The sequence below is a fragment of the Lolium rigidum genome, chromosome 6, assembly GCF_022539505.1.
Source record: "Lolium rigidum isolate FL_2022 chromosome 6, APGP_CSIRO_Lrig_0.1, whole genome shotgun sequence".
Lineage (NCBI taxonomy): Eukaryota > Viridiplantae > Streptophyta > Magnoliopsida > Poales > Poaceae > Lolium > Lolium rigidum.
Window position 1 is genome coordinate 284051574 of NC_061513.1, and position 13475 is coordinate 284065048.

Here is a 13475-nt window from a genome sequence, read left to right on the forward strand (position 1 = left end):
TCAAATAAGGAATCTCATTTTAAGGAAGCCTCATATAAAGAATTATCTCTAAAAATATTAAGTGCCAGCCCATTTTACAGGATCTAAAATGGCTATTTTTTTGCAAAACCGTAAAATAGCAGTTACAGTTTTGCCTGTTTGTTTTACAGGAGATGCGGGCTTTTCACCCATCATCAATGGCAACAAAACAACACAACACACCAAGTCAGGTGATGCGAGCCGAACCTTCTGACAGAATCCTTAACACGAACTTCTCTAAGCCCAAAGAGTCTCAAGTTACATTTTGACAGCAAAACCTGAAAGATGGACAAAACAGGCCTACGGGTGAACTTGTTCCAGCTTTCACGGAAAGATGATATCATACACGAAAGTAAAACCTGATAGGAACATGACGACTGTCAACCCATATTAGTTTGATGGACGGTCCAAGAAAGACGAGCAACACTTTGGCCGAGCCATGTGAATTCACTTGCAAGGCATTTTTAACCATGAATCTGATAGTTATGGTTTTCATGAAGCTGGATGATCGCTGTGAGCTTCTGTTGATTTGTCCGATGATTGGTTGATATTTTGCGACCCATACTCTGTTGCAGCCACAAATTCTGATATCAGCTTTGAGATTTCCTCACAAGCATCCACCTGAAATTACAAATTAAGGGGGAAAACAATCATAATCTCAACTTGTCACTTAACTATAGTAGAACTTCGAACACTAACCTGACTAAACATAGCAGCACGATAATGGCAAAATGGCTCTAGTTAAGCAGACGATTTGCAAGGAAAAAAGAGAAGATCATATATATACATTTATATAGTATCAGTCTAAGGGAAATTTATTAGTTGGTTCCCTATAAGTAAAGGGATGAGGTTAACTACTACCTGAAATTTATTAGTTGGTTCCCTATAAGTAAAGGGATGAGGTTAACTACTACCTCCTTTGTCTAACTGATTTGCATCCTTGCTACTTGTAAACATGATAACAACACTAGTATAAACATTTTGTCAAGAAAAGTCACAGTCAATTCATGGAAAGCTGGATTAGGTCGGTATAGTAGCCTCTTACACAGCATGGGCTCCTTTGATTCATAGGATTTTTCAAAGGATTTGTGTAGGACTGAAATCCTATGGAAATTTTCCTTCAGAAACCGTTTGATTCATAGGATCATATCCCATAGGGATCTTGTAGCATAAATTTCATAGGAAAAAAACATGAGGTTAGACCTCACGGAAAATTCCTTCGCCACAATCAAAGTGAATTCCTCTTTCCATATAGTTTATATGTAGATGGCATCCCAATCCTACATGATTCCTATTCTTACACTTCTTCTATCCTATGAATCAAAGGACCCCTAAGAAGTCAAATATGGTTGTGGACCTATTTGGTTTGCAGGATTCTATGTGCGTGTTTGTGAGCGTCTGCGTTGTACTGTGTTCTAAAAAAAAAGGATTGTAAACATCGGAGTATGCAGTAGAAGTTGTTTGGTTGCACCACATGAAAATCACAGAAAACTTACCCAAGGATTAGGCGTACATCATAGTTATAGTAGAAACCAAGGAATATTTCCACGAGACCAACTAAAGAACAAAAATTCCCATGGAATTAACATGCAAAGTGGAAATAGGAAAATATCTATGGTTTTAAATCGTACGACAAACCAAGCAAGCCTCATACCAGGCAAAATTTATAAGGAATACAATCTCTAAAAATCATATGAGATTCATTTGAAGCAAAAAGACCGAAACCTTGTTGCAAGAATGATGCATAGTAGTTATGTAAATGAAGCGGCAGAAGGCCAACCATGAACTGAAGCTAACACATAAGGCAACCCAGCCAATGAGAAGTAGGCGTAGTCTCTAAAAATGAAACTGATAAACATGTGCAGACAATCAATGAGACTGACCTGAGGCCATCGGCCACCATAATGGTAGACGAATTTGGCGCCCGGCAATGCCGCGGTCACCTTCTTCCCCTCATCGATCCACTTATCGGACCAAGAACCAGACCAGAGAACCATCATGGGCAGGCTCTTGATCTTTTCTGAAGAGGTCCTCCACTCGGCGAGGTCAAAGCTCTGATTCATGGCCTTCCCAGCCTCAAACACTGCATCCCTCTTACCCTCCCCACGCATGGCCACCCTGTGCGCATCGGCCTCCTGGGCGTCCATCCCCCGCACGCAGCAGAGACGCATCAATCCCCTGAACAATGCCGGCACCGAGAGAACCAGTCTCCCCAGCACCGGCACGCCGAGGACCGCCGACGGGAATGCCGGCAGAGTGGCAGTGGTGTCGATTAGGGTGACACTGAGCACGCCCGCCGGGTTGGCCGACACGAGGGCGGCCCCCGCGGCGAGGGCCGAGTCGTGGATGATGAGATGGACGGGCCCGAGGCCGAGCGCGTCGACGGCGCGGGCCGCGGCCGCGGCCGCGTTGGCGGGGGAGTAGAAGGAGTGGGACGCGTCGGGGGCAGCCTCGTCCTGGAACGGCACCTCGCCGGTCTCCACGAGGTGTTCGAAGGCGTGGAAGATGCCGCGGTCGAGGATTTCGCGGAGAGGGTTTGGGCGGGGAGGAGGGGCGGGAGGAGGTGGTGAGAGGCCCTGGCCCGGGAGGTCGATGGCGGCGGCGAGGTGGCCGCGGGAGGAGAGGGAGGAGAGGAGGCGGCGGAAGGAGAAGGACCCGGCGGCGAGGCCCGGGAGGAGGAGGACGGGGTGGTGGTGGCGCGCGGAGGTGGCGGCGGGGTGGGAGGTGAGGGCGAAGAGGTCTGGGCCTGGGTGGAGCTTGAGGAGGCGGCCGGCGGAGAGGTGGCGGCGGAGAAGCGGCGGGAGGGGAGGGGAGGCGTGGGGAGAGAGGAGGTGGGGGAGGAGGAGCGCGAGGAGGGAGACCGCGGCGGTGAGGTAGAACCAGAAGGGGAGGGCGGAGACGATTGAGAGCGGCGGCGGCGGCTCTCTTTTGGGCACCTGCTGGGCAGCGGCGGCGGGATCTGCTGCCATCGGTCGGTCGGCGCCGGGGTTGGAGCGGGGGAGGGGAGTGGAGTGGGAAAAGGCTGCTGGCTGGAGGTTTGCTTGGGAAAGCAGAGTTTTGTCTCCTCCTTTTTAGCTTTTAGGGTGCGCGCGATGATGTCGCCGGTCTGCACGCCTCCACCGGTGCCGCCCGTCTGCCCGTCCGACGAGACGCGTGACCACCCTCCGCGTCCTCGGCGTCCTCGGCGTCTTTCAGCTCGGCGGCCTGCTTCACAGCAGCAATGAACTACACCGGTGGCTGCAGGCCTGCAGCCTTCTCCGGTGAAGGTGCAGGTGATTCTCTGACCCTTCTTCGGTTCTTCCCAGCGATTTACACAAAAATAACCATTTCCTGAAACTATAGCACAAACTGACCCTCCGGCGAAACTATTTCACCCATCTAACCATTTTGTATGGCGCCCCTCACATCGGCACCACACATGGCAGTGTGGCGCCCGTGCCTGCGGCGCCACTGTCCTAGCCGACGTGGCGCCCTCGACGCTGCGCTGGTGCAACGATCCGACGTGGCAGGATGTGTGGCGCCGCTCCCATCGGCGCCACACATGCACTTGTAATTGCCCAAAACATACTGCAAGACAAAGCGTCTGAGACTTAGCCGTTTTGGCGAGGCTCTATATGTGGCGCCGACGCCACGGGCGCCACACGTCACAGTGTGGCGCCGATGCCACCGGCGCCACATATAGAGCCTAGCCAAAACGCGTCCAGAGCCCCTGGAAGTTTTCGACATATAATCAACATATGTGGCGCCGAAGCCATGGGCGCCACACAGTGTAGTGTGGCGCGCCACACAGTGTAGTGTGGCGCCAGTGGCATGGGCGCCACACGTTGACTTGTGTTAAAAACATGAAAATTCTTGCCTTATGTAAACAGTTTTCAACACAACAATAGCAATTTCATACACATAGAACATACACATAGCACACATCATAGATCACATCGTAGCACATAGATTCAAACAACACGTAGCAACAGAGACATGGTTCGAAATGACATAGCGTTCACAACACGATACTTATGAAATAGAGTTCACAACACTAGCAAATGCATCTATCCTCCGCGACGTCCCCTCCTCACGGGCTGCTTCCGGACGGCCAACCTTTTCGTCCGCTGCCGTGGCTGTTGTTGCCGTCGCTCTCCGCTCCTCGCTGCTCCTCCTCCTCCTCTGAAGATAACGGCTCATCGTTCCTCATCCTCCTCAAAGATGATCTCCGCGGCGGCTCCTCATCCTCCTCAATCACAACCTTCTTTCCTCGGTTGACATAATCGTCCGGAGTGTATCGAGCTGGAGCCTTGCCCCTTGGCTTCAACTGGTACGCAGACCGTGTGGCTTGCTTCTTGCGTTGACTCGCAATGCCTTGACTCAGGATGGTGTCGTCGTCAGGAATCTTCAGAAACATGAACACATGAGATTACAAGAAGTTGAAACTAGTAAGCACATGTTTGAGTGGTAACAAAATAGTCCAAACCTGCGCTTCTTCAGAAGAGGATGTAGCCGCAATTTCGGTGTCGCGGCAACCTAGCAAGTTGGCTAACCGCCGCATCTTTCGTGCAGTGTTATGCGTCGTGGAAGTCATGGTTACAAAGGCAACCGAACACACTAGCTCACATTGAATGTTGGTGACCATACCTTAATGAAATGCCGCATCGGTCCGATAGGCTTCTCATCTGTATGGCTCTGATCCCAAACAACCTCGCACTCCTCAGCTATTTTTTGGATCTCGGACCGCTGCGACAAACATATTATAGAAAATTTGAGCGATCACATGTCAATGTAGATGATGTACTAGCTAACGAGAGAATACATTACCACGAAGTTTAGCTCGGAAGCAATAGAAGTCGATCTTCCTCTGCGAGCATAGATGTCGTGCTGGCTTTGCGCAACCTCATCGAACTCGATGGGGTCGTCCAAAATGTTATCATCATACGCGGGTTTCACTAACTCGATACGCGTGCTTTCATGAAACCATTGGAGATAGTTGTTGAAAGCGGCCAAGTCGTGGGGGACAATCTCCACATGGCCAGCATTCCGTACCGCTTCCAAACAGTGTTGGAACGCTGTGACGTAGACTCTATGATGGTCAGGCCAATTTGTGATCTTCCTCTGCCGCTGCCTATCAAGCCTGCAAGAATCAAGAAGTTAGATTCTATCTCTTCAATCAACAAGCTTCCATCGCATGATTCAAGAAATTTACCTATGAAGCGCCTGGTCCGTGTCTTGCCACTGAGGTGGGCACTCCTGATACAGCCCAAACTGCCTCATCACTCCGTGCGGCCGGTGGTACTCAACAAGCCACATGCATATGAGTGGGCAGCGCATACGCCAGAAACGCGCCTCCTCAACGCACTTGGGGTTGAGGTCAGCCATCCCCGCGCCAATATGGTAGTAGGTACCATATGGCTCCCAATCCACCTGCAGCATTCAAATATTTCAGAATTTACAACATTCTAGCAGAATTCATGAACTCGGATTGCAAAAGAGTGATGGTTTCAATCGGTTACCTGCTCAGCGGTAAGAGTGTTCAACTCCTCAGTGTAGTGCCTGTACATCATCTTTGGATCGCTCGTCATCTCCGAGACATTGTCCCAAAGAAATGCCCAAGTCGGCTCCCTATCAGGATTGTTCCGGTAATGAGGCCATGGTCTCTCTGTGAGTACCCTGGGCCGCCCAACTGATAGGCGGTCCCAGCTCCATACGGAAAGTAGGAGCAAGCATCCACCAATACCACCGCTCCCAGTCCCGCGACAAGCTTCGTCCAACTGCGAAAATAAGACATTTGGTTAGAGGTAGAGGTAGGCAACCTACTATAGAAGAATAGTACATACAACAAATCATCACCTGTCGGTAGAGGTAGGCAAGTGCCGCTGTTCCCCAACTCCACCGGCGCTCCAACACCGTAAGCGCCTTGAGCCAACACCAATGGGCCAACTTTCCACCACTGTCAGCAAAGAGAGTCCTCGATATCATGTACCACAAGTACACTCGGGTGTATGTCTTGATAGTGTCCTCGTTGGCCCCTTCCGGCGGAGGTTGTCCAAAGTTAAGCCTAATCCAAGCGAAAGGTGCGCCAGCGGGAGCTCTCTCCTTTTGAGTTGCTGGCGGCGTTGGAGCCATGCCAATAAGGTCCTCCATCTGTCTGCGCCACCCATCAGAAGCTGTGTTCATACATAGTGGCTCGCCCTGAATAGGAAGTCCAAGTATCATTGAGACATCCTGTAGAGTAGGGGTCATCTCGCCGGCCCTCAAGTGGAAGGTGTGCGTCTCCGGCCTCCACCGGTCGACAAGGGCGGTGAGTGTCGCGGCGTTCATGTTCGCCCCCCCGGCTTACAAGCGTGATGAACGGGAGAAGACCGGTGGGCTGGATGAACTCCGTGTACCTCTCGTCATGCGCCATATCCACTGTGCCATGGTAACGAATCTTCAAAGGTTGAAGATTCGTTCTCCTCTCCGTCATATGAAAAGCCCGGTGATCCCTGTCATACTCTTGATCTAGAAGCCACACCATCCTACATGTTTACACAAATACACCATATTATGAGCCATTCCTAACAAATATGAGCAACACATACATGAGAATATATCCAAATAAGGCATGACACATACATCACATACATACATATACATATATATCTATGGATAAAAAACCATATTATGAGCCATTCCTAACAAATATGAGTTATTCCATCACAAATAATAGGCATATGTAACAAATTTGAATGCATTTGCTAGGCAAATATTAGACATTTCAACACATACATACATAGGGTTTCAACACATACATGTAAAATTTCATATCTAGGTTTCAACAAATCTATGGTTCAAACAGATATCCTACAATGTAGATTCCACCAACATATCCAAATCCACCAACATAAATTTCCATGTCTAGGGTTCATATCTAAATCTACCAAATCCACCAACACTAGTGGATGAATCGGAGGGAATCGAAGGAGAATACCTTGAGGAATGGATGAGGAAGGAGTTGGCCGGCCAGATCTAACGAATCCTTGGTGGATTTGGTGGGGGCGCGGAGGTGAGGCGGGCGGCGGTGGCGGTTCTTGAGAAACAGAGACAAGGGAAGAGGAAAAGAAGAAGAGGGTCGGGCTGGGGCGCGCGCGGGCGCCACACATAAGTGGATGTGTGGCGCCCTTCCGAGCGGCGCCACAGTTTCACCGTGTGGCGCCGATGGGAGCGGTGCCACACATCCTGCCACGTCGGATCGTCGCACCAGCGCAGCATCGAGGGCGCCACGTCGGCTAGGACAGTGGTGCCGTAGGGACGGGCGCTACACTGCCATGTGTGGCGCCCATGGGAGGGGCGCCACACAAAAGGGTTAGATGGGTGAAATAGTTTCGCCGGAGGGTCAGTCTGTGCTATAGTTGCAACAAAGGGTTATTTTTGTGTAAATCACCGTTCTTCCCGATGCCGAACCTGAGATGACAATCCATCTGTGCTGTATTCAGAGCCGCAAGTATATCACGGTCAATCCGGAGCATGCAGCAGCAGCGGCAGCAGAGGATATAGGTGCTGCACAACAAGTAGTCTTTCAGTGTTTCAGACCTAAAACATGTCAGTCTGTCTGTCTCTCAGGGCATCTCCAACGGGGCAACCATCCCGCGCTCGTGCCACCGGATGAGTCGAATCGGACAAAATCACGGTTCAGCGTGTGGACGCACCCCAGAAATGAATGGCCGTGATGTCCGGGATGACCAAAGCCGGCTCAAATCTAGGCCAAATTTGTGTGGCCACGGATACCGAGGGATGGCATCTCGCGTCCTCCCTTGTCCTCTGTGTCCTCCCTTGGCCCGTCTGTATGCCTCCCAAAACACAACCCCCTCGCAGATAACTTCCTCCCGCTCCTCCGCCATCCCACGACCGACGATTTGCGATCGATGTCGATGCCGACCACCTACATCGAGACGCCGACAAGCGGTACGGTAGCATATGAAGCGGTCTGGCGGTTTTGCCTGTGCTTTCGCAGCCTCGGTGCAGCGTCGGAGGATGTCGTCGCCAATGTTGTGGTCCTCCCGCTGTCATCAGCTTCACCGTTGCCGGCAGAGGTGAGCTCTCGTGCACCTTGCACCGTGCTTCTAGGCCACAAGTCGCTCGAGGCGACCATTGTTTGCAGGTCCCTACGGAGGCATTAGGTAGCCCCCGCCTGCAAGGTATTCGATGAAATGGGTCAACTAATTTTTCCCATTTCATCAGTAGATCATGGTGGACAGCGGCGCCGAGTTCTTCTATAAGAACTTCATCGACACGTCCTCGAACGACGAGTCAGACGACGACTTTCTCACGGAGGCTACGTTGCTCATCCACGAGCACAATGTCACGCAGATCCCCATGTACCTGGGGTCCTTGTCGGGGCGCGCGCTGGCCTTGGACCGCAAAAGAGAACGCGGCCACGACATGCTCTTCCACGACTACTTCCACTACAAGGCATTGTTCACGCCGCAGTTGTTTCATCAACGTTTTCAGACGTCCAGACCGTTGTTCAACCGGATAATGGATGGCGTCAAGGTCTACGACGACTACTTCATCGCCAAACAGGATGCAGTTGGTAAGGTAGGCATGTCTTCATATCAGAAATGCACGGCAGTGATTAGGACGCTAGCATATGGTGTTGCCGGTGACTACGTAGATGAGTACGTCCGGATGAGCGAGTCCAGCTGCTTGGAAGCGATGTACATGTTCTGCAGAGGAATGATCGATGTGTTTGGTGAAGAATATTTGCGCCAACCTACTGCAGAGGACACAACCCGTCTGTTGTCAATCAACGCTTCCAGGGGGTTTCATGGGATGCTTGGCAGTATAGATTGCATGCACTTGGAGTGGAAGAACTACCCTTTTGGTTGGCAGGGTTCGTACAAGGGCCATTCTGAGGGGTGCACAGTGATTTTTGAAGCCGTTGCTTGATGTGGATTCGGCACTCATTCTTCAGAATGGTTGGCTCGCACAATGACATCAATGTGCTGTAGCGCTCTCAGGTGTTTGGTAGGCTAGCGCACGGTCAGTCCCCTGATGTGAATTTTGAGATCAATGAACACCACTAGAACAAGGGGTATTACCTTACTCATGGTACCTATCCACCTTGAGCTACACTCGTGAAGACAAACCGTCGTCCCAATTCAGAGCAGGAGACAAGGTTTTCCAAAGATCAAGAGACAACCCTGAAAGATGTCGAGCGGCGTTTAGTATCCTCCAAGATCGTTGTGCTAACGTCAGGCACCCTGCTAGAGCATGGAGTGTACAAACCATGTGGAAGGTGATGACCTCTTGTGTAATCATGCACAACATAATTGTTGAGGTAGAGCAGGATGATTCACTGTTTGATAATGATTGAGAAAGCCAGAGAGAGTTGGTTGCTCCTCAAGGTGACCGGCTTCATTCCAGGATATCCTTCATGTGCATCATGAAATTCGGAACAAAACGGTTCACAACTAGCTCCAGGCTGATTTGGTTGAGCACATGTGTGCGCATGTTGGCAACAATGTTGCAAACAACAATGATGATGAAAATCCCGAAGAAAACAATGCCTTATGTCATTTGTATCATTTTACATTTTTTTAATAAGTACTTTGTCATTTAATAGGTGGAAAATAATTTTATGTAATAAATCTTGATCATTTAAATAAATATATATATATTTCTTATGATTTTATATGCCTTATATTGAATTTAAAGGACAAATGCCAAATACTTTGGCCGCGACCCATATCTGACCGCGTTGGGTGCACCGGGCGACCCAAAATGCCAAGCGTACGCCGGCCACTATCCGCGCGCCCACCCAAACGGATGCAAAAGGACGCGCGGGCACTCCCATTTGGGTCGTCTCGTTGGAGATGGCCTCAAACCGTCTTCGAAAGAGAATTGGGTCGTTCTGAACCTTTGACCGTCCCAGCGCACCACAAAGTCCGTTTTGGCTCGGCGCGGCCCAATGTCCGACGCTCTGAACTGGGGACGCTTCGTAGGAGCCGGGCATAAACTGGGGACGCTTCGTAGGAGCCGGGCATAACGAAAACCCGCGTCACGAGTGGCGGGCAGCGCTACCACAACCACCGGCAAATCCATCCATCCACCTCCACGAACCATGCCTCGCCGCCTAGCCACCACGTACGAAATGATGAGCTGCACTGGCGGCAGCGGCTAGGCTCCTCCGCCACCGCCTCCACCTCCGCCAATGCCTTCGCATCCGCCTAAACCTCCGCCTTCACCTCCCATGTTTGAGTATGACTATGACGACGACGAGGACAAGTACATGGAGGAGGACCTGGATCTCGCGGCAATTGATGAGCAGTTCATGGCCGACGCACTGCGGGAGGCGGCCGAGGAGGAGGCGGCTCACGCGGCCTTTGATGCGGAGCAGCAACAGCGGCGAGAGGCGGTGGCCGCGGAGGAGGAGGAGGACAACGACGACTGCAGCATGCCTGAACCGGAGGGGGATGTGCCGGAGTAGAGTGCCATCGTCACATCCTTCGAGACGCTGAAGAAGTCCAAGGATGCCGCCAACGAGGCGCTGCGGCATCTGCTCCTAGAGGACGAGGTGGCCCACCGCGCTCTGGAGACCACGCAAAGGAGGGAACGGTAGGCGGCGGCAAAGAAGCGGAAGAGGGAGGGAGGCAACGACGGGGAGGGGCTGTCAAGCGCTCAGAGGGACGACAAGTAGACTAGAGGGTGATCACATTCAAAGTTGTAAAATATAATCAAATTTAAATAAAAAACTTTATATTTCGTATTAATAGAATGTTTTGGGGTTTTGTTTGGGGACAGCGGTTCGAGAGGGACGCCCTCAAACGCGACACCAAGACGCGGCATCACCCAAAGGCTTGATCTGGCATGGTTTGAGGGACGCGGTTGAAAATGCTTTTGTCCTTTCAAAGAGAAACGAGAGCTCCAGACTAGCAAACCGGCACCCACCGTTCGCCGCCTCGGCCTCCCTCTTCCTCTCCCCGGAAGTCCACCTGGCGTTGCTTCCCTCGATTCTACTGCGTGCTCCACGGCCGGACTCTACCACACGCGCCGTCGGCTGGCCTTCCCTCCACCGCGAACGCTACCACCAGCCTTCCTCGCGCAAGCCGACAAAAATCTCCCCCTGCCCCTACGCGATAGCTTCGCCCACCTCAGAACCTCCCACGTCACTGTCTACTATGAACATCCTGCGTGGCTGATCTGAAACTCCCGTGCCCCCACCTCTGAACCTCCCGCTTGGATCCGTCTCTTGAAGCACCACCCCCCGCATAGGGCAACCAGCACCGTCCTCAGAGCATCTCCACCGGTAGCCCCCATATAGGCGCCGGTAGGGGCGCCGGCACCTCCGTTTGGGGGCGCCAACACATCATCCTCTTTTATGGGAGCTGTTCCCACACCGGCGCCCCCAAAACGGCGGCCCCGATATAATTTCTTTTTACAGAAACTACCTATTATGCTTAAAGTTTCATTTTAATGTCATTCAGGATCGAGGAATGAATAATATTTTCGGACAAATCCGATGAAAACATTATTCACTCCTCAATCCTGGATGACATATGAAACCCGATTCACATATAGCCTACTACGTCTACTGGCCACTTGGTTCTATGGAGGTGGATGATCGCCCGCTGCTGTCTCCGGTGGTCTCTCCCCTGCTCTCTACGGTGATCCTCTGTCGATGATCCCCGCTCTCTCCGCCACGAACGTCCTGTAGGCAGCTCTATCCGCGTCCAACGCCTCCTGACGCAGCTGCCGCTCCAGGTCCTCCCGCCGCCGACGGTGATCCAACTCCTGCCTCTGTAGGCGGAGCTGCAACTCCACCAAACGCCACCGCTCGCAGACTTCCTCCTGAATCTGCGTCTCTTCCCGCAGCAACCGTCGCAGCGCAAGCTCCTCCCACCCCCTCTAATGGCGTCGATCCCACCGGCGCTGGGTCAGCTTCTCCCGCCGCCGCCGCGCCTCCAAGAACTCCAGCCGCTCCGCCTCCTTCGCCTCCGCCCGCTGCCGCCACTCCGCCTCCTCTTGCTGCCGCGCCACCTCCTGCCGCGCCACTCGCCGCCGTCGCTCCTCCTCGGTCACCCGTAGCCGCCGCTCCGCCCGCTCCCGCCGCTCCGTCTCCTGGCGCTGCCGCTCGCCCGCGTCGTAGGCATCTACGGTCGCCGCTAGCGCCGCCTCCTCCCACGCTTCGTACTCTGCGAGCTGCGAGTCCGCCTCCATGACTTCTACGGCCGCCTCTAGCGCCACCTCCTCCCACGAATCCCACATTGTGCTATTTTCTAGGGTTTTTGCAACAATGGCGGGGGATGAGGGATAATATAGACCGCCGGCGAGACGGGAAACTTCCCGCGCGGCGTCGTGGCGGGAGCGTCGTGGCGGTAAAATATCCCGCGCGGCGCCCTGGCGTCACTGACAGGCGGCTCCCACGCCCAAAAAATTCAGCCTCGTGAGGTGCCGGCGCGCCCGATTCGCGCCCTTGGCGAAGTGGCCGACACGGGGTTGCCGGCGATTCTATTGGGCTCCAAAATTGACCGGCGCCGTTTGGGGCGCGCTGGTGCGAGCCCCTAAAATGCTATCGGACCGCTATCGGGGGGCGGCGGTGGAGATGCTCTCAGCAGCCTCCAAAACTCGCTTACCCGACGCCGAGGTGCATGCGAGGTCAGAAGCTTGATTTCCCCGGCTCACGGCGCGGCGCATCGCGTCAGCACGGAGGTACTCTAGGAGGTCGCTCGAGCAGCGCACCGAAGACTAAGCGGTGTTCAAAATATCAGCGCACAGGCAGTAGAGCCTGCCGCAGTGGCGCATCAGAGACGAAAGCAGTGCCTCGCAGACTCTATTTTTAATCCGCAAGGTGCTAGTGCCTGATTTGTAATGTGGTTATCTTCAAATTTTGCCATTTTGTGTCCATGATTTACATGCTCTCTATAAATGATTATCTATCTATTTAATTCTCTGGAAGTTCTCATCTAACTGATCCTTTCCATCAATTGGTTCGAGTCAGCCAGAGAGATGCCAAGGCGAAGTCAAGTGAACTGCCGTGAGCACCGCATAAATTGCCGTGAACACTGGTATGGACTCTGGCAGCCCGATGTGAATTGCTGCAACCACGGTCGTGGAGCCGTGGACTCCGGTGAGTGAGTGCCGCTCTGTACTCCTGCACTCTGGAAGTTCTCATCTAACTGATCCTTTCCATCAATTGGTTCGAGTCAGCCAGAGAGATGCCAAGGCGAAGTCAAGTGAACTGCCGTGAGCACCGCATAAATTGCCGTGAACACTGGTATGGACTCTGGCAGCCCGATGTGAATTGCTGCAACCACGGTCGTGGAGCCGTGGACTCCGGTGAGTGAGTGCCGCTCTGTACTCCTGCAATTACCAGGTTTGTGCAGCTGTTCGCGCCGTTCAGTTCCTGTTTGTGTGTAGGTTCAGATACGTTTGATAGACAGTTCCTTGCATGCAGTTATATTTTCCAGTAGTTTTAACTCCAAGATTCTGTT

At 52.6% G+C, this 13475-nt stretch overlaps 1 protein-coding gene across 1 annotated transcript; it reads right to left on the reverse strand.

The window, feature by feature from the left end:
- Positions 1-226: 226 nt before the first annotated feature.
- LOC124664278 (protein AUXIN RESPONSE 4-like) lies at positions 227-2987 on the reverse strand. The gene is made up of 2 exons (XM_047201831.1): positions 1902-2987; positions 227-639 (listed from the first exon to the last, which is right to left on the reverse strand). Exons 1-2 carry the CDS (start codon positions 2985-2987, stop codon positions 511-513), a joined length of 1215 nt encoding a protein of 404 aa, XP_047057787.1. The 3' UTR covers positions 227-510.
- Between the last annotated feature and the right edge of the window lie 10488 nt (positions 2988-13475).